Below are 23,998 nucleotides of genomic sequence, written 5' to 3'. Positions count from 1 at the left end.
CCATGAGCAAGAGGGAAAGAGAAACACCTGGCTGCCAGGAAGGCTTAGCATCCTCTGGCTTTACATACTCCACACCCCTAATACTCATATACTCTAACGCTTATCCTATGGTCATGTTTATTTCTCTGCAGTTTTCTCTTTCTCTAACTTGTCTCATTCCTTCCTTTCTGTTACAAGGACTTAGCTGCTGCTGCTGCCATCAGTGTTCAGCTACTGCTGCGTCTCTAGTACTGCCTGCAGTAAGTGCTAGATGTGCTGCAACAGCCTCGTCCTCTTTTCTTTGTACTGATGTAGCTCTTTCCTGGAACTGACAACATCTCTTCCTGTCTTCTTACAATCTCTTCTCCACTTCCTGTCATCTTCATTGCTTCTGATCACCCTTACTCATGCCTGTCAGCTCTCTGCCTTACATACAGGTTTTGCTACTCTGATTGGTCATTCCCTGAATCCTTCTCATTAGCATACCTGTCCACCAATCATCTTTAAGTCTTCCCATATTGGTTTGTTCTTATGAACCAATCACAGCCACTAAATTTATCTGTCAAACAAACCAGACCTGGCAGAGAACCTGCCTCATGGTCTACTGACCCCTCCCTTCAGGTTTTGCAGAGACCTTTATCTCACCTCAGCCTGCCTGTTTGCTACTGGCCAAATTACGCCAAGTCAGTCCACCAGTTTAGTTTTCTCTGGCTGGGATTCCCTGCAAGCGCCATCTTGTGATCCATGACTGTAACCACTGAAAACTGCCTTTAGTATTGATTAACCCTTACAGTGATAAACAATTACAGGTGTTTGTGCATCTTAACCTTGGGATTCACTGTCACCGCTCCAATTATTACTCATTTAAATAAGTTTAATTTCAATTTTTTCTTTGCTTCAGCAAGTGGTGGCAGAGCAAAGTTCTCAGGGCTGTATTCCTTACACACAACAGAGCAGCTGAGAAATCTCTCGTATCAGTGTAGGCCTGTGCCCTGGGTGTTCACATGTCCTTAGCCCTCCTGTCAAGCATCATCCTTGTACCAAGGTATAGCCGCCGCCACCGCTGCTTTTGGATAAATAATGAAAGTGATGGGAACAGACTGATTGGATCAGGGGTTTCCCCCTCTCAGATGTGTGCCCCAACCACTGGACTACAGAGACATTCTCTCTCTCTCTCTGGCCTAGTGACTGTTCCACTGCAGATTAATTAGTCATTGCCCAGAGTGAAAATGACTCTGTGGTTAGGGAGCCCGTCTGAGAGGTGGGAACCCCTGGTCCAGTCCCCAGCTCCAGTCACTCTTTTATTATTTACCCCCAGTGGACCAGCTGCAACTGGAGAGACTGAAGAATTCCACCCACAGACTATAGCACAGCTAAGTGGTTAGAGCTCCCCTTTTCAAATGTGTAACCCCTTTTCAAATCATCTCTCCCCCACTGGCAAAGAAGGGGACATTGAACCTGGGTTCTCCACATCCCAAGCAAGTGTGAGAACCAATGGGCTAAAAGTTATATAATGGGGAGCAGCACCAAAAAAACTCTGACCCCTCCCCTGTTTTGTGTGCAGTGCAGCAGGTACCTAGCCCATTCCCAGGAAATATCTCCGGTGGTGGGTTCCCATTCATGGATTGCTAAACAGAAGTAGGCCCCCAGCAACCCAGACTTAGGAGCTTATCTTCAAAAGAGGGACAGGGTCTAGGACACACCACGAACCTCCCCCAACACCCTCCAACCACAGAATTCTTCATAACCAGTTACACTGAGCTGAAACCATCACTTGCCTTGTCCACACACAGACTGTAAAATGAGAGAGAGACACCTGCATCCCAGTGTAGACAAACCCCCAGAAACTGTCTCTTGGAGCCGATCCCACCCCATGAACACCTGCCTGGAACCCACGGCAATTGCTGATGGGCAGAAAACATGTGAACAACATATTTCATATCTCTTTAGCCACCTTTGAATAAGTTCAGTGACTCTGGAAACAAAGAGGAGAATCAGCAGCACGTATTCAGCCACTTCTCCACAAAGCACAACTGAGGAATTCCTGATTTACATGGTTATAGACAGCACAAGAGACAGAGCACAGGCTGGATAGCAACATATCACAGTAAAACCCGAGCTCTCATCATAGGCACATGCTAGTATAGTCCCTGCTGGTGCTGGGGTGACACAACCAAGCAGAGAAGCAAATCCCACAGCTCTGCCTCCCCCCAATTGCAGCTGGAAAATTAAAAAGAACAAACCAGAATTGTCTTTGATGCTTTATTTACGCTAAATACACAAATACCCAGCATGGGGAAAAGGAGCTGAGAAGCAGCTTCACTAACCACAACAATGAAAAGGGACCCGCAGATTTTGGGAACATTTTTTTTAATGACACTAAAATGGCAACAAAATCAAAGGCAATTTATGAGTGACAGTCTCATCTTCTCCCTTTGCTTTCATACTGTTCATTTTTACTCACCATTTTTCCTAGCCCCATTTCCCATCCTGTTAATTTCTCTGTGTCTCTTCCACTCTCCTCCGGTCCCTGTCACAGATCATTGCCCCTCACGTTCTCCATTCTCTCCCTGAGTTTATCCCTTCCCCTCTCGCTGCCTCTGACTGGTTCCCCTCTTCAGTGTTTTCCTCTCATTATTTTCATAGCTATTTTGCAACCTTTATCTAGGATTCTCTGGTTATTTTGTTTTTTGTTATCTTTTCCTCTTGTTTCATCTGTTCGCTCTGCTTCAACCCTTCCCTGGGCTCAGTGAATCTCTGTGTTGCCAACCCCAGAAGTTAAAAATCATGAAACAAAACCAAAAGATGAGAAATTGAACCTCTAAAACATGAAGTTTCAAAACAACACAGACTGTATTCTGGGTGATCCTGTGACTTTTGAACTCTCCCTGCCCATCTCCCGCGTGTACGTGACAATTACTGTGGTGCTGATTTCTCCCCTCCATGTCAGGGACACAGTCTGAGCAGGGATCCCCACACCCAGAGCCAAGGGCGGATTCTCTCCCCAGGGACAGAGCCCGGTGGGAAAGTGAAGATCAGGGCCTGGTCACCAGCATCGAAAAATGTCACCTGCCCCCGGTCACAGTCCAGACACACCCGGATCCTGCTGGGGACCTGGCTCCAGGGCAGCGGAGTCAGAGGGGAGGTGAGAGCCTGGAACTGACCCCACCACCGCAGCACAGCCCAGATCCCCTCCTCAGGGTAATGGCTGATCCATCCCTTCCTCCTCACAGACTCTCTGGCCACCCCCACAGCCCAGTATAGCCCATCCCCCACCTCCACCTCCCAGCAATGTCTCCCCAAGGTGAATCCCTCACAGCCCAGCACACAATACGCAGTGTCAAATCTCTCAGGGTTGTCGGGCAGATCCTGTCGTGTGTCTGCCCAGCTCACACTTTTCCCATCCGCAGATAAGATGAGCTGGGGATGAGCCGTGCCTGGATCCAGAGTCACATTCGCTGGGGAGAGAGAATCAGAGCGTTAGGGGCAGAGCTCAGCCCTGGGGGAGGCTGGGATCATTTCTCACACTCCCCAGCTGCCCTGTTCTGGTAGGGTCAGTCCTGGATCCAGGGAGTTACCCCCGTGTTGGGCACCTGCGGCTGTGCAGAGCTGTCACTGAACTTCCTGTAATGGGACCCACCTTCTTTGCTTCTTATTTATTTGCAGAGGCTTCAGCTCCCTGCTCCCCCTGCTGGGGCTGCTCCATTCCCAGTATCCGAGCACAGCATAGAAGCTTCTAGTGAGGAGGGAGCAGAGGAGGCAGGTGCCAGCTTTAAACCCCAGAGGGAAGCTCCCCCCAGAAATGCAGCCACTGAAGAGCAGAGAGCAGGAGGTGGCATTGGGTGGGGTAGCCCCATCCTTCAGCTGAAGAGAAGGGAGGAGCTGCCAGCATGAGAGGGGAACATCTCCCCAATCCAGGAAACAGTGAGCAGCTCCAAAGGGAGAGCTCAGCCCTGCCGAGAGGATAGAGAGGATGTTGGAAAAGAGCAATGGGGAGACCCCCCCTGCACCGGGGTAAAGCAGAGAGATGTCAGCCCTCAAGAGAGAGAGCTCTGTTCGGGGGCTGCTCAGTGTGAGTTTTTCTGTTCATCAGCTTGGGCATGAAGGCAGCACTGAGGCTTAAGTCAGGGTTGTTTGTGTGATGTCAGCTGGGGATCTCCTCACTGTCACTGTGTTATATTTGTGGCTGTGTGTGTCCTAGTCGCTGCTGGTTTGGTTGGTAACTTTAGGAACAATCTCATGAAGATGTTTTCACTGGACTTTTCTCATAATTCAAAGACAATCTCCACCTGCAAACTCACCCTGTGTGAATGATGCTAGGTATTCCCCTCTTTTTGTGTCCAGCGCAGACAGCAGAGTGTCTGGAGGGGGAAAGGATAAAAGAGAGGAGATTTCAGGCTTTCATGTTTATAACAGCATTCCCCCTCTTCACTCATAGAGCTGTGTTTTCATCATGACAGAGAAAGTGACAGAGAGGCCCAGAGACACTCAGGGATTTAATAGAAACTAATCTGAAACCTTCTGTTTCCTCTCTCATTCAGGCATCTCTCCCCAGTGGAATCAACATCCATGAAGCCTCACAACCATCCCAGGACAGACAATCTGTAAGTGAGATTTACTTTTCCCTCATCAGCCCCTCCCGCCCTTCAGACTCTAGTTGGTTTGTCTCATTCACTAACTGCCTTTTGTCATAACCTCGACTAGATCATGCAAAGACTTTGGCACAAAAGTAACTTTACCCCCTTTGGTCCCTTGGACACTAACGAGATGTTAGGAATTTGCAAAATCCTGGCTGTAATTGTACAGTTAGGTGCTCTTTGCTCAGCATCTCTACAGAGAGCAGCACGACGGGGCCCTTGTGCTCCAGAGGCAGAAATATGAATAATAATAAAATCATTTTATCAATGTAGAAATTGAGGCAGGGGGAAGTTTGGCTTAATGGGCCAGATTCACCCTGTACGGGCAACAGGAGAGAGGGAGGCAATTTGAGACTCTGCTGTTCAGTGGCTGCAGGGGCCGGTGCAGACCTTGGCGCAGGCTGAGGAAGTTCTGAAGCCAGCCAGAGTTGTGTCCCTTCTACAAGGGCCCCTGTGTTTCTTGGCCAGCGTGCAGAGTGTCAGAGGCCCAGCTTTACACTGCCCATGTCCCTCTATCCCTCGTCCACCCCCTCCCTCTTCCACCCTGCCCTTCCCAACCCCCTCCATTCCCAGACCTCTCAGGAACACTCCTTCTGCCTGCAGCTGCTGTGAAGGAGGCACCAGAGGCTGCTGTGCTGGAGGGATTCCTCACACTGTGGGAGGGGCTTTCTCCTTCCCCACAGCCCCTTTGGCCCAGCCTAGCTGCCATACGGGACCAGAGCACAGTGATGGACATGGTCCAGCATTAATGAATGACCTTTAATTTAGGGTCTAGATTTTGAGTGTTGACCTTTAGGCACCTGGGGGTTGGTTCTCAGAGGGGTTCCTCTTTTGCAAGTCCCATTGACTCCCCTTGCAGCTGTGCGAAGCAGCTCTAGTTGGGAGAGAAAAACTCGGGTGCTCAAAATAAGGCGGTTTTGCTATATTTGGACCTTGATTTTATGACCTTTGGTCAGCCATGAATTGTTGTGAGACCCCTGGGCCCCTGCTACATTTGGTCCATTTGTCTGCTTTCCACTATTTATTATTATTATATTCCGTACTGAAAATTGGTACAAGGGTCATTTCTTATACCTAAATTTGGACACATGGAGATTGTGGGTTTAAGCTGACTAACTCAGCTTTGGCCTGGCTAGCCCTTTACTTGACATAAGGGAAATATTGCCATAAGTGACCTTGTTATTAAGTGATGTGTTCGTAAGTTGCCATGTGGGACAAAGATGTTTTGTTCACACAATGTACTTATAGACACAGAAACCCCAAATGTACTGCCGAGGAACAGTTAGCAAAGTCCAAAAACACCGATGTCGATCAAGGGCCAAAGTGAGCTATGCATAATCAGTGAAAATAGACCTATCAGGAAAGAGAACAATAACGTGAAAATAGCTTGGACGGCAAAAGCCCTGCCCATTAAAAAGTTCATTCATGTGTAATGTATGAGTGAAGTAAGATACTTTATATTCATAATAGTCAAAGATGTTTGGAAAAGAACGAATATATGTATAATGTGGATGTGTATAATATGTCAGACATTGTAAGGAGCTGTTGGAGCTTCAGAGGTGAAATCCACCGTGATCTGCCTATTCCTCTGGAACTGGCCAGCATTTCTTTCTAGTAGCAAATATCCCCAGTGGCTGGTGATGGGACACTAGATGAGGAGGGCTCTGAGTTACAGAGAATTCTTTTCCACGTGTCTGGCTGTTGGGTCTTGCCAAAAAGCTCAGTGTCCAACTGATCACTGTATCTGGGGTCGGGAAGGAATTTTCCCCTGGCTCAGATTGGCGGAAAACCTGGGGCTTTATTTGCTTTCCTCTTCAGCATGGGACATGGGTCACTTGCAGATTTAAATGAGAGTAAATGGCAGATTCTCTGTAACTTGAAGTCTTTAAATCATGATTTGAGGACTTCAGTAGCTCAGCCCGAGGTTAGGGGTCTCTTACAGGAGTGGGTGGGTGAGGTTCCATGGCCTACAATGTGCAAGAGGTCAGCCTATGTGATCATGATGGTCCCTCCTGCCCTTAAAGTGTATGAGTGATTTCTTACTTTAAGAGTAAGTGTAATTGCAAGGCATGCTTTTGGTACAAATAAAGGTTTAATTAATATAGCTGAGTGTCTTTAATCTCAGCTGTGTGACATTCTCACCCAACAATTAAATCGAAGCATAATCTAATTATGAAGCAATTGTCACAGAGCCCTTCTCTTCTTACAGTGTCAGAGGCTCATCCCAATTTCCCCTCCTAGATCCCTTCTCTGTACCTTTGAACTTTCTTACAGTCTCCATTAGACCAACAGTTTTCTGAGAGAAATCACGGAGTCCCTTTTCCAGTTCAGGAGAAATCGCCACTGGCTGCTGGAGCTTCCCCTTCTCACACCTGGACAGAAACAATTTCACATGGTTATATGTCATTTAGTGTCTCATAATTTCCTGGTCGAGAGTTGCTGCTGTAATGGGCTGGAGTTACTATTCCTCTTTTTCTCCCAGCCTGAAAGCAGGTGCAACACAGGCCATGGAGGATCAACCTTCCCCCAAAGGTCCCATTCATATTCTTCAACTCTGGCCTGGAGAGACCAGCTCTGGGACAAAAGGGAATAATTGAGTATCTCCAATTCCAGAGCCATCCCCAGGGTACAACATATCAGGGTGACGGCCCTGGGCCTCGTGCTTTGGGGTCCCCCACCAGTAGCATACCAACGGGGGGGTGGGAGGGAGCCATGCCCCTAGTCGCCAGCCTGGGCGAGGGGGCACTGGATGGGCCCTCGGAGGAGGAGCTGCCCCCCACTGTTGCAGGACGCCAGGGGCTACTGGGCTTTACTGGCAGCCATGAGGATCCCAGCCTGTCGGAGGCTGAGAGCTCCTGCTGTGAGGGGAGCAAACTCCTGCTGGCCTTTCCGCCCCCACACTGGGAGAAAGGAGGGACCCACGGGATACCAGCTGTGCAGGGGCCAGGCAGTGAAAGGCGGGGCTCCAGGACAGAGCCTGTCACACTCGCCTCCCCTCAGAATTAAGTTGATCAGACAGATTTGTACCTAAAATATGACCTTCCCCACACATTTTGTCATACAGCCCAGGGGACATGCTGCTCTCCCAGCATCTCCGAGCTCTTTCCCAGCATTGTGAAGTGTGAGGGGGAGTGAGAGAGAGCCACATACCTGCTCAAGGTGCTTCTGACATCCTAGAGGAGAGAGAGAGAGAGAAAAGAATTTCAATCCCATTTGACACCCACAGGGGATCCCAGGGAAGGGATTTGCAAATCTGGGCAGAGAGTCCCTGCCCTGGCCCCAGAGTCATGGATTCCTTGAGCTCATGGGGCTTTTCCATCTGTAATATCTATGTGCCTGTGACCCTTCAAAGAATAGTCATTCGCATGTCTGGAACGCACACACAGAGTTGCACGAGATCTCTGATGGCTGGCTTCCAGTGCTTATGATTCAGGAACCCTCCCTTCCCTGCATGAGGATCTGAAATGCTTCTAACTCAGTCTCACCTGCAGGAATTCACTCGCTGGCTTCTGACACTTCCCCTCCAACTCACTGATCAGTTTGCTGACACGGGAAATCTCCTCGGAGAGTTTAGTGACATTGTCATTCCGTATCTTCAGAATCTCCTTGTCCAGCTTCTCCAGCTGGGCCAGCAGGAGTCGCTCTCGTTCCTGCAGGAACTGCTGCAGTTGCTGAAATTCAGACATAATCTTCTGCCTCTTGGTTTCTGTCCATTTCTATAAAAAATAAGGAAAGGGCTGGTCAGGAACATGGATGGTGTCTGAGGGCCTTTAATATAGTCTTACAGGAGAGAGTCACTTTACACTCTCTAAGACACCTGCCTAGCAAGCAGGGCATGAGCAGGCAGGCCTACTGGTCAGAGCCAGGGTTGGAAGTCAGGAACTACAGCCAGGCTCAGGTCTGTAGTGAGAGTCAGGATCTCACCAAGGGTTGGGACCAGAGTCAGGATCAGGAGTCATGCCAAAGGCTGAGCCAGAATCTGTGTCAGGAATCACACGGAGTCAGGACTGGAGTTGGAGTCAGTCAGCCATGGGAAGGGTCATGCCGGCCTCCGAGTCAGATAGCAGTGCTGCAGGTCAAGCCTGAGTCAGGACCAACACCAAAGTCAAGGCTGAGTCAGGCTCCAGTCCAGCAGCAGATCAGGAGTTTGGACAATTCCTGAGACGTCTGGCGTCAGTCGTGCATCCGAACATCTGCCCCAATCAGGAGCTTCCTAGGCAGATCCTATGTTGGGCCAGAGTTCCACTAGCCCCTCCCTTGCTGGTTCCACAGAGCTGTTGGGTTGCGGTGACCAGCTGGGACCTGTGGTCTGGGGTTTGAAACCTGCGATTCTTCACATCCTGACACTGGATAATACCTTGTGATTACAGCTTCCCATGTGGTCGCGATGTCTCCCAAAAGGCTGGCTCCATGGCTGACATGGTTCAGACACTGTGTTACCAATCGTCTCTGAGGGTGCGTCTACACAGCCCACAGCAGCGAGTCTCCAAGCCCAGGTCAAGAGACGCAGGCTCTCGGGGCTGGCGCTTGCGCACTAACACTGGCTGTGTAGACACGGGGCCTCGGGCTGGAGCTCGGGCTCTGAAGGAAGGGACGGGGTGGACGTCAGAGGCTGAGCTCCCGCCCCAGATGCAGCTTGAAAGCACTGCCTCCACAGTTATTGTTGGCGCTTTACTGTGAGAACCACTGGCCCAACTCTGCTGATCAGGGCCCGGAAGCTCACTGCTGCTGGCTGTGTAGACGTGCTCTGAGAATCCAGATCCAGAGCAGCAGGAAACAGGACTCAGCACAGCCAACCGATCGACCTTCCAACACCCTCCCCACACCCACACAGTCCCATGATCACGGAGAAACACACACACGCCCACATTCACCAAGGCCACAGAGAAATCTACCAATAAACAAACCTCCCACTTCCATGGCCCAGCAGGTGAAAGCCCCTGGGCACCTACCAGACATTCCTGGCTTTTCTTCTCTCCAGTCACTTTAAATCCCAGCAGCTTTTCTCTCTCTTTCCTCAGAATCTTCAAATAGACCTGGATTTTGTCCTGAAAACCAGAAATGATTTGGTGGGTTATTTTGAGGGGTGACTGTCTGTTTGTAGGGGCTGTTTTGCCACCCAAAACACAAGATAACTGTCAGTCTTCCTGGATAGACTAGTCGGGTAAGGTAATATCTTCTGTTGGCCCAGCTTCTGTTGGTTAGAGAGCCAAGCTTTCAAGCTGACCCAGAGTTGGTCTTCAGGTCTGGGGAACATACTCTTTCCTAGAGCTGACGAAGAACTCTGGGGAAGCTTGAAAGCTTGTGGCACACTGACAGAAACTGGGCACTAGAAGATATTTCTTCACCTGCCTTCAGCCCTGAGCACCTGGCATTGCACTGCTTGGACAGAACTGATCTCAGGACTAGGCCAAACCCCATTAGATGGGTTGATGTGTGTAAAGAACAGCTGGGGTTTGCTCTAGGGCTGTCGTAAACCTTTTCCGTGGCAATGCCCTCTGGGTAGCTACCCCACAGTCCCTAGCAAAGATCCCAGAAGCAGTGGATTCTGGGAGATTTCCAAAGGCTGCATGGTGTGACCAATGGAACCACTATGGCTGGTCCTTGCCCAGATAAACAATGAACAGTTCAGACTGACGCTGGTCAGAACCGCCCAGGGGTTCATTTTGCTGCAATTCAGTGTCATCCCAATGTTATTTAGCATGGACCTGCGCTGTCTAAAACCCTTTTGTGTGTAGACTCAAGGTGTTTGGGGTCCACACAGTGTTTAGCACAGTGATCTCCTCTAGTGGAGGCCAACACCTGACTTTAACCGTTAATGGAGCAACCCAAGAATTCAGAATCACTGTGGGAAACCTCATCTCCTTTTGGAGCCTGGGATCTGTATGTCGGCATCTTTTCCTTCTAATGGCCACACTTTAATACTGCTCATTGCTGCTGAATGAGGTAGCATAGCCTAGTGGTTAGGGCACTGGACTGGGCTTTAGAATACCAGGTTTTTATACCAAGCTCTGCCACTGACATGCTGAGTGACCTTGGACAAGTCACTTCCCCTCACTGTGCCTCTGGTTCTCCTCCCACTCTGTCTCTGTTGTCTAGTTAGACCCTTTGTCTAGTTAGGGCCCAGCACAATCACAGTCAGATCTCAGCTGGGGTCTGTAGGGGCTCCAACAATGCAAATAAGAATAATAAACAGCGTGATAAAATTAGTAATGACAACCACAGATTGTAACACCTCCTTCTCCAGTCTGAATACAACACTCTCAGGTTGATTGGCCTGCCACTCTTCTGATTTAAAGCTCACTGATGATTTAGCAGCTTACGGCCTGTAAAAAGTTCCCTAATGTCAGTTGTGGGAATTGGGTTTGAAAAGGATTCAGCTTTTAAGAGAAAACTTTCCCACCTCAGATATATTTAAAATCTTCACCTGTTGCCTTTCTTGGCAGGCTGGAGTATCATTAACTTGTATAACATCTTGTATGCAAGGAAAGCTACACACAGCCGAATGATACATTTACACCTGTGCTGGGCAACTTATGATGACATTAACCTGTAATTAAAATCCAAAGTTATTACCCATTACATTAGACAACAACTCTGTACCTTGTACTCCTGGGCAGCTTCCTGTATGGGAACCACAGTGTGAGTTCTGTGAGCCCGGGATCTGTCACAAACCACACAGATGGGGCTTTGATCCTCTTCACAGAACAGTTTCAGAGCCTCCTGGTGTTCCACACACATCTTCTCCCCACTTGCTGCCTGGAAACTCAGCCTTTTGGCTCTTTCTACCATGTTCGCCAGCTGCCTGTTTGGCCTGAGGTGTCTCTGTTGCATAATTTCTCTGCACTGGGGGCAGGAGACATCCGTGTCCGATCCCTCCCAGGAGTGGCTGATGCAGGCTCGGCAAAAATTGTGCCCACACTCCAGAGTGACAGGTTCTCTGAAATAGTCTAGACAGACGGGACAAGTTGCTTCCTCCTGGAGAATTTCCACAGGGTTCTCTGCAGCCATGGCTCCCGGGATGGGCAGTGTAACAGGGTTTCAATTTCCTGAGTTCACAATATGCCCCACCTGCTGAAACAATTTTGTGTTTCCCTGTTTCCTGGTTGGAACTGACTCACGCTGTTGGCTGTGGAGAAGGAGCCCATTGTTAATTTCAGCCCTGGAGGCTTTTGTGAAAAACGTGCCACTAAGGCCTCCATCCTGCCCCTTCTGCATGTGTGGAGGGTCAGTGAGGCTTCACATGGACATCAGTGTGCACTGGTAATGCTGAGCCTGCTGGAGTAGGAGCTGTGTGTCTAAGGAGTGATGCTAACTTCACAACAGGCTAAAACCTTGGTTAAGGTGGAATTAATATTTCTATAGCCTGATTCTCATTTACACTCAGGCTGCTCTGGCTCAGTGAAAGGGGCGTTTCCGACCAGCAGTGCTACCAACTCTTGTGATTTTATCTTGAGGTTCAGAATATTTGATTTGTCATTTGGTTGCTGTGTTGTTGATTTGTTTGTTAAAGCCCCAGGTCCTTCATGCTTGTGATGAGGGGAGACTTTCATTTCGTAAGGAAAGGAAGTCTCTAGCCTTGTTGATTGCAAGAATGAATTATAATTAGTATTTTTAAATCCCATGTTTTTTAAAGCAATCTCATTCATAGAAATGATTTTTCTAGTCATTTATCCATTTACCTGTAAAGCATTTTTCTCTCTCTCTGTTCTCTGTATAGCATGGGTTGTAGTTATAGTAAATCCACATTTTACAGTATTTATCTATGTACAGCAAAGACTTTCCCTTTGTGTATTTTGCAGGCCAGATTGTGCTCTCAGCTGCATCAGTTTAAATCTGCAACAAGGAAACTCACCTCAGTAGATTTGCTCTGTATTTACACCACAGTATCTGAGAGCAAAATACAGCCCTGTCAGTAAATCATCTCAAAGGTGACAGAGAGCCCGCTCAGGCCAACTTGACCTAGCAACTACAGTTCTGTATGTGAAATGAGCTCCTGGGTTTTCTATTCTTCACTCTGCTGTTGTTTTATGGTGAGCTAAGTGCTTATTTAAGGCCTGTTTTACTAGCAATCATTTCCTTCACTTCACAATCTCTTCTGCACCTACTCTCATTTGAACTGTTTCTGCCTGGAATTGTGCCTGTCAGCCCTCTCCCTTATATACAGACTTTGGCCTACTCTGATTGGTCATTCCCTCAATCCTTCTCATTAGCATGCTTGTCCACCAATCATCTTTAAGCCTTGCCAGATTGGTCGTTCTTATGAATCAATCACAGCTGCCAAACTTATGTGTCTATCAAAGTCAGACCTGGTTGAGAACCTGCCTCATGCTCTCCTGACCTCCCTTCTGGTTTTCAAGTGACCTTTAGCTCAACTCAGCCTGTCTGTTCACTACTGGCCGAATTATGCCAAGTCCCCTAATTAAGTTTTCTCTGGCTGGAATTCCCTGCAACTGCCAGCTTGTGATCCCTGACTATACCTGCTGAATGCTACCTTTATTATTGATTAACCCTTATAGCGATAAACAATTACAGGTTTATGTGCATCTTAACCTTGGGATTCACAGTGACCGCTCCAATTTTTATGCATTTAAATACGTTTAATTTAAATCTCCTTTCAGCAGAGGCCTCTGCCCAAGGTGTTCACCTCTCCTTCTCCACCTGGCAAGTATCATCCTTGTATCGAGGAATAGTCACTGCTGCCTTTGGATAAATAATGAAAGTGATAGGAACAGACTGATAGGATCAGGGGTCTCCCCCTCTCAGTGCATGCCCCAACCACTGGACTACACAGACATTCTCTCTCTCTCTCTCTCTCTCTCTCTGGCCCACTGACTGTTCCACTGCAGATTAACACTTAATTAGTCATTGGCCAGAGTGTGAATGACCCTTTAGTCCTGCAGTTAGGGAGCACGTCTGAGAGGTGGGAACCGCTGGGTCCAGTCCCCCAGCTCCAGTCACTCTTTCATTATTTACCCCCAGTGGACCAGCTGCAAGTGGAGAGACTGAAGAATCCCCCCCATAGATGACAGCATAGCTCAGTGGTTAGAGCACCCACCTAAATAATGAGTAACTCCTGTTCAAATCATCTCTCCACTACGGCAAAGAGGGGGGCATTGAACCTGGTCCCCCACATCCCAGGCAAGTGTGTGAATGACTGGGCTAAAAGTTATAAAGTGGGTAGCAGCACCAAAACAACCACCCCTACCCCGTCCCCCATTTTGTGGCTAGTGCAGCAGATACCTAACTCATTCCCACAAGAAACATCTCAGGCGGGAAGTTCCCATTCGTGGATTGCTAAACAGAGGCAGATCCCCCCAGCAACCCAGACTTAGGTGCTTATCTTCAATAGAGGAGCGGGGCTTAGGACACACCCTGCTGTTAGCAGCTCCCACTGACTGATTTTGATGGCTCCCCACATGGCATGCTGGTGTGTGGATTGCATTTTAAGGCACCTGTCTGTCTCTGTTCATCGTAGGGAGATATGAGGTGCCTACATCAGGCTTTGTAGATCGCAGTGCCGAATTTTCTAGGCACCTAAAAATTAGGTGCTGTGACACTCAGTGTTACAATGCCTAAGGCCCTTCATTGAACCCACCCCATCATTTAAATCAGAAGCTCCCAGCAGACAAAGTCACAGCCCTGGCCGAGGGTGAGGTGTCTCCTTTTTCACTTTTTATATCCTATCGTTTAGCTCATGTCCACCCTAGGAGAAAGGGTGTTTTTTTCAATGCGATAGCAAACAGGAGGCCGTGATCTCATTATACAATTGCAGTGGAGATCAGGCAAGTGATACTTTCATCTCAGTGTAGCTAAGAAAAGTGATGGCTATTCCTCCTAACACCCTCCAACCACAGAATTCTTCTTGATCAGTTACATTCAGCTGAAACCATCACTTGCCTTGTCTACACACAGAAAGAGACAGCTGCATTCCAGTGTAGACAAAGGCCCAGAGACTGTCTTTTGGAGCAGGTCCCATCCCACGAACACCCCCATGGACACCACAGCAATTGTTGATGGGCAGAAGAAATGTGAACAACATATTTCATAAAAAAATGAGAGTTCTGTATCACTTTAAAGACTAACAGATTTAACTTCAGTAGGCATAAGCTTTCGTGAGCCTCAGCTCACTTATTCAGATGCAGTTGGTAGAAATGATACAGCAAATAGGAAACATATAGAAAACATATAGAAGGCAACATTTACATATCCAAGGGCATAGATAACAATGGGGTAGGTGGATAGAAGCCGAGTACTTGAGGTTTAACCATTGAGTAGGAGTTGAGAATGGGTGATCAGAGCAAATGTACTTCTTCTAAATGAGAGAGCCATTCCAATCCCTGTTTAAACCCAGTTTGAATGTGATCGTAAATCACAATAATAAATTCAATAAATAAAGCTTATTCCTACTGAAATTAAATTTGTTAGTCTTTAAAGTGCTCCAGAACTCTCTTTGTTTTTGCTGTATACAGACTAACACGGCTACCGCTCTGGATCATATTTCATATCTCTTTAGCTACCTTTGAATAAATTCAATGTCTCTGGGAACAAACAGGAGAGTCAGCACTACATATTCAGCCACCTCTCCACAGAGCACAGCTGAGGAATTCCTGGTTTACATGGCTATAGACAGCACAAGAGACAGAGAACAGGCTGGATAGCAACATATCACAGTAAAACCCGAGGTCTCGTCAAACGCACATGCCGGTATAGTCCCCCTCTAAGCTGGATGCGACACAAGCAACAAGACAAGCAAATCCCACAGCTCTGCCTCTTAACAATTGCAGCTGGAAAATTAAAAAAGAACAAACCAGAATTGTCTTTGATGCTTTATTTACCCTAAATACACAAATACCCAGCATGGGGAAAAGTTGCTGAGAAGCAGCTTCAATAACTACAACAATGAAAAGGGACCCACAGATTTTGGGAACATTTTTTTAATGACACTAAAATGGCAAAAAAGTCAAGGGCAATTTATGAGTGACAGTCGCATCTTCAGGATGTTTTATAAATCTCTCTGTCCCTTTTCTTCTCCCTTTTTTTTCATACTGTTCATTTTTACTCACCATTTTTCTAGCCCTCATTTCCCATCCTGTTAATTTCTCTGTGTCTCTTCCACTCTCTGATCCCTGTCACAGATCATTCCCCCTCACGTTCTCCATTCTATCCCTGAGTTTATCCCTTCCCCTCTCGCTGTCTCTGACTGGTTCCCCTCTTCAGAGTGTTTTCCTCTCATTATTTTAATAGCTATTTTACACCCTTTCTCTAGGATACACTGATTATTTTGTTTTATTTTATCTTTTCTTCTTGTTTCATCTTTTCGCTCTGATTCAACCCTTCCCTGGCCTCAGTGACTCTCCGTGTTGCCAACCCCAGAAGTTAAAAATCATGAATCAAAACCAAAAGTCATGAAATTAAACCTGCAAAACATGAGGTTTCAAAACAACACAGACTGTATTCTGGGTGATCCTCTGATTTTTGAACTCTCCCTGCCCATCCCCTGCGTGTGTGTGACAATCACTGTGGTGCCAGCCCTGCAGCCACAGAGGAAGGTGACTGTGGCCCTGCGGCAGGAGCTCTGGCTGGGAGCCCCAGTGAGATCTAACCCCACAGATTGTACAAAGCCTCCCTGCCGCTGCGGAGCTTCCAGCTTCTCCCAACCCCCCAAACCCTCATTAATTAATGCTGGGTCCTGGCCACCCCCACGTCTGCCTGTCCCCAGCCCGGCTGTTAATTCTGCCCCTGCCCAGCCCCACATCTGCCCCTCAGGCCCCTCTGCTCCCCCTGCAGCTCCAGGGGTTCTTCACCCTCCTCCCCCTCCCATCCCTGGTGCTGCAGGGAGGGGGAAGGAGCTTCCAGGGATCATAGAGATGAAGGGCCTGGAATAGGGTAGATGGGAATCCTCCAGGGTCATAGAGACTAGGTTGTGTAAGGCTAGAGAGGCTGATTTCCCCCCTCCATGTCAGGGACACAGGCTGAGCCGGGATCCTGTCCACACCCAGAGCCAGGGGCAGATTCTCCCGCCAGGGACAGAGGCCGGCGGGAAAGTGAAGATCGGGGCCTGGTCACCAGCATCGAAAAATGTCACCTGCCCCCGGTCACAGTCCAGACACACCCGGATCCTGCTGGGGACCCGGCGCAGGGGCAGGGGGGTCTCAGGGGAGGTGAGAGCCTGGAACTGACCCAGCCACTGCCCCACAGCCCAGATCCCCTCCTCAGGGCTAGGGCTGATCCCTCCCTTCCTCCTCACAGACTCTCTGGCCACCCCCACAGCCCAGCATCGCCCATCCCCCACCTCCACCTCCCAGCAATGTCTCCCCGAGGTGAATCCCTCACAGCCCAGCACACAGAGATCAGTGTCAAATCTCTCAGGGTTGTCGGGCAGATCCTGCCATGTGTCTGCCCAGCTCACACTTTTCCTATCCTCAGACAGGAAGAGCCGGGGATGAGCCGTGCCTGGATCCAGAGTCACATTCGCTGGGGGGAGAGAATCAGAGCGTTAGGGGCAGAGCTCAGCCCTGGGGGAGGCTGGGACCATTTCTCACACTCCCCAGCAGCCCTGTTCTGGCTGGGAGATGCCTGGATCCCAGGAATTTGCTCCTGTGTTGGGCACTTGCAGCTGTGCAGAGCTGTCACTGAACTTCCTGTAATGGGACCCGCTTTCTTGGCTTCTTATTTGTTTGCAGCTCCCAGTAACTTTAGGAACAATCTCATGAAGATGTGTTCACTGGAATTTTCTCATAATTCAAAGACAAACTCCACCTGCAAACTCACCCTGTGTGAATGATGCTAGGGATTCCCCTCTTTTTTTGTCCAGCGCAGACGGCAGAGTGTCTGGAGGGAGAAAGAATAAAAGAGAGGAGATTTCAGGCTTTCATGTTTCTAACAGCATTCCCCCTCTTCACTCATAGAGCTGTGTTTTCATCATGACAGGAAAGAGACAGAGAGACCCAGAGACACACTCAGGGATTTAATAGAAACTAATCTGAAACCTTCTGTTTCCTCTCTCATTCAGGCATCTCTCCCCAATGGAATCAACATCCACAAAGCCTCACAACCATCCCAGGATAGACAATCTGTAAGTGAGATTTACTTTTCCCTCATCATGCCCTCCCGCCCTTCAGACTCTAGTTGGTTTGTCTCATTCACTAACTGCCTTTTGTCGTCACCTCGACTAGATCATGCAAAGACTTTGGCACAAAAGTAACTTTACCCCCTTTGGTCCCTTTGACACTAACGAGATGTTAGGAATTTGCAAAATCCTGGCTGTAATTGTACGGTTTGGTGCTCTTTGCTCAGCGTCTCTACAGAGAGCAGCACGACGGGGCCCTCGTGCTCCAGAGGCAGAAATATGAATAATAATAAAATCATTTTGTCAATGTGGACTTAGACGCAGGGGGAAGTTTGGCTCAATGGGCCAGATTCATCCTGTACTGGCAAGAGGAGAGAGGGAGGCAATTTGTGACTCTGCTGTTCAGTGGCTGCAGGGGCCGGTGCAGACCTTGGCACAGGCTGAGGAAGTTCTGAAGCCAGACAGAGTTGTGTCCCTTCTACAAGGGCCCCCATGTTTCTTGGCCAGCGTGCAGAGTGTCACAGGCCCAGCTTTACACTGCCCACGTCCCTCTATCCCTCGTCCACCCCCTCCCTCTTCAGCCCTGCCCTTCCCAACCCCCTCCATTCCCAGACCTCTCAGGAACACTCCTTCTGCCTGCAGCTGTTGTGGAGGAGGCATCAAAGGCTGCTGTGCTGGAGGGATTCCTCACGCTGTGGAGGGGCTTTCTCCTTCCCCACAGCTCATTTGGCCCAGACTAGCTGCCGTACGGGACCAGAGCACAGTGATGGACGGGGTCCAGCTTTAACAAGTGCCCTTTAATTTAGGATCTAGATTTTGAATGTTGGCCTTTATCCCCCGAGGCCTGGTTCTCAGGGGGTTGGGCACCTGCAGCTTGCACTGACTCCACCTGCAGCTGTGGATGCTGCACAGCTCTGGGACCGTCTCTAGTGGGGAGAGAGAAACTCAGCTCAGGTGGCCAAAATGAGGCCGTTTTGCTGCATTTGGGCCTGAATGTTGGTAGTGTTGGTAAGTCCTGAATTAACGTGAGATGTCCTGACGCCTGGGCCCCTGCTACGTCTGCTCCATTTGTCTGCTTTCTGCTAGTTGTTATATTCAGTACTGAGAATTGGAAGAAGGGGTCAATGGTCATTTCTTATGCATATGTTTGGACAGAACAAGATTGTGCGTTTATACTGACTGATTCGGCTTTGGCCTGGTTAGCAGTTTCCTTGATGTAAGGGAAATGTTGCCTTAAGTGACCTTGTTATTAATTGACATGTTCATAAGTCTGTATGTGGGACCAAGAGACGTTTTGATCACACAATGTGCTTACAGACACAGACACCCAAAATGTACTGCCTAGGTCAGTTAGAAAAGTTCAGAAACCCCTCTACGGAGACAAGGGTCAAAGTGACCTATGCAGAATCAGTGGTAATAGACCAATCAGAGAAGAGAATAATAATATGAAAATAGTTTGTACAGGAAAAGCCCTGTGAATTGAAAAGTTCCTGCATGTGCAGTGTATGAGTTATATCTGGTACTTAATATTCATAACACACAGAAGAGATTAGAAAAGAACTAATAAATATATCACTTGGATACGTATAGTATGTCAGACATTGTAAGGGGGAGTCAGAGCTTCACAGGAGAAATCCACCGTGACCCACCTATGGCCCAGGACAAGGCAACTGACTAGTACTTCTGTCTGTATGTCTGTCATTTCTTACTTTAACAGTAGGTGTAATTGCAAGGCATGTTTTTGTTACAAATAAAAGTTTGAATTTATCAACCAGAGTGACTTGGACCCCAGCTGTGTGGCATTATCACCTGACAATTAAATAGAAGCATAATCTAATTATGAACGGATTGGCCCAGAACCATGCTCTTCCTACGGTGTCAGACGATTATCCTGATTTCCCCTCCTAGATCTCTTCTCTGTACCTTTGAATTTCCTCAGAGTCTCCAGCAGAGCAACAGTTTTCTGGGAGAAATCACGGAGTCCCTTTTCCAGTTCAGGAGAAATCTCCTCTGGCTGCTGGAGCTTCCCCTTCCCACACCTGGAGAGAAAAAACATTCACGTGGTTATATTTCATGTAGTGACTCATTAGAAGTTCTTGCTAGTGAGTTGCTGCTCGAAGGGGCCTGGAGTTAGCATTTCTCTACTTCTCCCAGTCTCAGAGCAGGTACAACACAGACCATGGCAATGCCACCTTCCCCTCAAGCTCCCATTCATATTCTGCAACTCTGGTGTGGGGATAAAAGGGGAATTTAGTATTCCAAGCCAATTCACTTCATGGGGCTCCATGCTCTGATGGTCAGCAGGTTTCCATGTTAAGTGTTGCAGAAATCTGCCCACTAAAAACTGATACACCAGTTCTCTCCTGTGCAGCTTGTTCCACCCAGGTCTCCAAAGAATCTTCTGATGGGAAAGACTCTCGATCACTGCTGCCCTGGGCTGAATGTTAAACAGCGCCCCAGCAGTGAAAGGCCCATATTCCAGCCCCACAATCCTGAGGTAGCCAGGCCCCCAAGGATGTGACATCTCTAGAATATAATTGTGGTTAGTGTTTCCCATTCAATAGGTAACTCTATAAAAGGGTGAGGACCTCAGGATTAAGTATATTGGAGAGATTTATAACCAAATTTGTATCCAAATGACTTCCCAACACATTTTGATGTCAAGCCCTGGGGAGATACATTGCTAATATTATCTCCAAGATCTTTCCCAGTATTGGGAAGTGTGAGGGGTAGTGAGAGAGAGCCACGTACCTGCTCAAGGTGCTTCTGATATCCTAGAGGAGAGAGAGAGAGAGAGAGAGAGAATTTCAGCTGCACCGGACACATACTTTGAATTCCAAAGAAGGGATTTTGCAAGCCTAGTGAAGAGAGGCCCTGCCTTAGCTCCAGGGCCATGGATTCCCTGAGCTAATGGGGCTTTTCCATCTCTAATATCAATGCCTTTGTGGCCCTGCAAAGAGCAATAGTCATTCACATATCAAAAGCAAATACTCACCAGCAACCATACACCCTATAGGAAGTCCAATCCAGGAACCTATCCCTGCAACAAATCCCATTGCCAGCTCTGCCCACACATCGACTCTAGTGACAGCATCACCGGTCCTAACCACATCAATCACACCATAAGGGGCTCATTCACCTGCACATCCACTAATGTGATATGTGCCATCATGTGCCAGCAATGCCCCTCTGCCATGTACATTGGCCAAACTGGACTGTCACTACGCAAAAGGATAAATGGACACAAATCAGACATAAAAAATAATAACATCCATAAACCAGTCGGCGAACACTTCAATCTCCCAGGACATTCTGTCTCTGACCAGAAAGTTGCTATTTTCTCACAAAAAAACTTCAAAAACAGACTTCAAAGAGAAACTGCTGAGCTAGAAATCATCTGAAAACTTGACACATTCAAACTGGGTTTAAATAGGGACTTGGACTGGCTCTCTCATTATAAGAAGTAATTTCCTCTGATCACCCATTCTCACCTCCTACTCAATGGGTGTTATTAGGCCTCAAGTACCCTGCTTTCATCCACCTATCCCATTGTTGTCAATGTGCTTGGATACGTACGTGTTGCCTGCTATATATGTTGCTTATATTTGTTGTATTATTTCTACCAACTGCATCTGACGAAGTGGGTTGAAGCCCATGAAAGCTTATTCTTGCTGAAATTAAATTTGTTAGTCTTTAAAGTGCTACAGAACACTTGTTGTTTTCACATTTCAGAAACGCTCACACTGAGTTACGTTGAGATCTCTGACCTCTGGACTCCTGTGCCTATGTTTTAGGAACTGTCTTGTCCCTGTGTTGGGATCTGGAGTATTTCTAATTCAGTCTCACCTGCAGGAATTCACTTGCTGGCTTCTGACACTTCCCCTCTATGTCACTGATCAGCTCACTGAGATGAGAAATCTCCTCACAGAGTTTGGTGATATTTTCATTCTGTATCTTCACAATCTTCTTGTTCAGCTTTTCCAGCTGGGCCAGCAGGAGTCGCTCTTGTTCCTCCAATAACTGCCGCAGTTGCTGAAATTCAGACACAATTTTCTGCCTCTCCTTTTCTATCTGTTTCTGTAAAATGATAGGGAAAAGGCTGGTCAGGGAACATGGAGGCAGCCTGTGGTCGTTTTGTGGAGTCCTGAGTGTGCAGGAGGGAAAACTTCATTGCAGACCCTAAGATTTCTGACCTTGAATTTACCCTGTTTACCTGGGCGAGGACTCTCTCACACCTTTTTCATTTCTCCCCAATATCTCTGAAAAGGGAGGTGTCATGTCTGATGTGGTTAGGACACTGTGTTATCAATGGCCTCTGAGAACGGAGATCCTGAGTCATCAGCATTACGCGGACAGAAGTTGCAAGGGGTAAAAAGAATCAAATTGAACAGTGAGAGAAATGACGCAGATGCAGGGAAAGCCACAAGGGCTAGAAATTAACTGAAATGAAAGCTTCGATGCTGCACATGAATCTAACACAGAAAATCTATGATCATGGAGAAATATATCCTCACTCATCAAGGCCACAGAAGAATCTGCCTACAAACAGACCTCTCACCACAAATATCTACAGGTCAATAACAACAGGCTCCTACCAGATACTCCTGGCTTTTCACCTCTGCAGTCACTTTAAATCCCAGGAACTTTTCTCTCTCTTCCCTCCGTGTCTTCAAATGGGCTTGAATGTTTTCCTGTAGAAACAGAGATGATTTGGGAGGTTTCATTTTGAGGGCTGAGAGGGGTGTGTAGGGGGATGTTTGTCCACCCAAACCCAAGGTGACTTTTAGTTCTAATTGACTTATGACATCATGGCCACCAAGGAAATGCAACCTAACAATGGAGACTCGGAATGTGTCATATTCCAACTTGTTTCCAATTCAGGTTCAGTCTTTTTGTGAACTAGAGAGAAACCTCACTTCTCCAAGCTTGACTGGTCTTTATTAATTTATTGGCAATACAGCACATAACAGGAAACTGGAGTGACACGGGGCTGAATCAGTTAATGTGGTTTTCAGAAGATTAAATGAACAAAATGATTCAAATCAGATCTCACTTTGGTCCGTTGGGGCTGCTGGAAAGGAAATAATAATGAATTCTTTGATACAAATCATAATAAAAACAGTAACTTGTAATTTGCCCTTCTGCAGTCTGAATGCAACACTCTCACATAGATCAGCCTGCAGCTCTTGAGTTTTAAACCTCACTGATCTTCTCAGTTTCAGTTCTGTAGAATATTCCCTTATTTCACCAGGGGAAGCTGGCTTTTAAAAAGATACAGCTTCCCACATAAAGTTTCGCACAACAGAACAGACATCGTTAAAGCTTTCATTTTTGACTTTTCTTGCCATGCTGTAATATCATTTCTTTTTTATAGCTTCTTTCTTACAACGAACGCTTTGCAGAGCTGAATGACACAGTGACTCCAGACATGGAAGGAGACAGGTATCGATTGTGTCAGGCAATTTGTGATGACATTAACCTATAACTAAAGTCCAAAATTATTACCCATTAAACTGGACAGATGCCCTACCTTGTACTCCTCGGCAGCCTCCTGTATGGGAACCACCCTGTGGGACTTGTGAGCCCGGGATCTGTCACACACGACACAGATGGGGGTTTGATCCTCTTTGCAGAACAACTTGAGCGGTTCCTGGTGTTCCCAACACGCTCTCTCCCCTCCTGCGCCCTTTGTTACCTTGAAACTCAGCCGTTTGACTATTTCTACAACATTTGCCAGCTGCCTGTTTGGTCTGAGGTTTCTGTGTTGCACAGCTTGTCTGCACTGCGGGCAGGAGACGTCTGTATTTGATCCCCCCCAACACTCGGTGATGCAGGCTCGGCAGAAGTTGTGCCCACACTCCAGAGCTACAGGTTCTGTGAAATACTCCAGACAGATGGGACATGTAGCCTCATCCTGGAGACTTTCCAGAGGGTTGTCCGCAGCCATGACTCCCTCTGGACAGTGGAATAGGGTAAGGTTCACTTTTTTGATCTCAGAAATATGCCCCACCTGCAGCAGCAACTGGGAGTTGTCTTTCTTAGAACTGACTCATGCTGTTTGCCCAGCTGGAACATGTCCGTTGATAAAGTTATAACTCAGAAGGCTTTCTGTGAAAAATGTAGCACTGGGGTTCTGATCCTGAAATCAACCCCCTGTGCTGGTGTGGAGAGTCACTGGGGCTTCACAAGGGCATGAGTGTCTGTCTGTGATGATCAGCTGGCAGGTCTGTGTGCTAAGGAGCGATATTAAATCCACAGGCCAAAAAGCTGGTTAAGCTGGAATCAGTGTTTGAAAGGCCTGATTCTCATT

At 47.7% G+C, this 23,998-nt stretch overlaps 2 protein-coding genes across 2 annotated transcripts; both read right to left on the bottom strand.

Moving 5' to 3' along the window:
- Positions 1 to 2,925: 2,925 nt before the first annotated feature.
- LOC137163475 (zinc finger protein RFP-like) lies at positions 2,926 to 11,696 on the bottom strand. Its single transcript, XM_067563728.1, has 8 exons — positions 11,478 to 11,696; positions 11,220 to 11,240; positions 9,569 to 9,664; positions 8,102 to 8,332; positions 7,767 to 7,789; positions 6,873 to 6,988; positions 4,281 to 4,340; positions 2,926 to 3,437 (listed from the first exon to the last, which is right to left on the bottom strand). The coding sequence occupies exons 1-8, from the start codon at positions 11,625 to 11,627 to the stop codon at positions 2,926 to 2,928; spliced, it is 1,209 nt and encodes a 402-aa protein (XP_067419829.1). The 5' UTR covers positions 11,628 to 11,696.
- A 4,882-nt stretch (positions 11,697 to 16,578) lies between these two features.
- Positions 16,579 to 23,644, bottom strand: LOC137163476 (zinc finger protein RFP-like). The gene is made up of 7 exons (XM_067563729.1): positions 23,219 to 23,644; positions 22,284 to 22,379; positions 21,535 to 21,765; positions 20,440 to 20,462; positions 19,612 to 19,727; positions 17,391 to 17,450; positions 16,579 to 17,093 (listed from the first exon to the last, which is right to left on the bottom strand). Exons 1-7 carry the CDS (start codon positions 23,633 to 23,635, stop codon positions 16,579 to 16,581), a joined length of 1,458 nt encoding a protein of 485 aa, XP_067419830.1. The 5' UTR covers positions 23,636 to 23,644.
- Positions 23,645 to 23,998: the final 354 nt, after the last annotated feature.

Source organism: Emydura macquarii, unplaced genomic scaffold (assembly GCF_026122565.2).
Source record: "Emydura macquarii macquarii isolate MOO-44397 ecotype Brisbane River unplaced genomic scaffold, CSIRO-AGI_Emac_v2 contig_2578, whole genome shotgun sequence".
Classification (NCBI taxonomy): Eukaryota; Metazoa; Chordata; order Testudines; family Chelidae; genus Emydura; species Emydura macquarii.
This window is presented reverse-complemented; position numbering and strand designations above follow the sequence as displayed.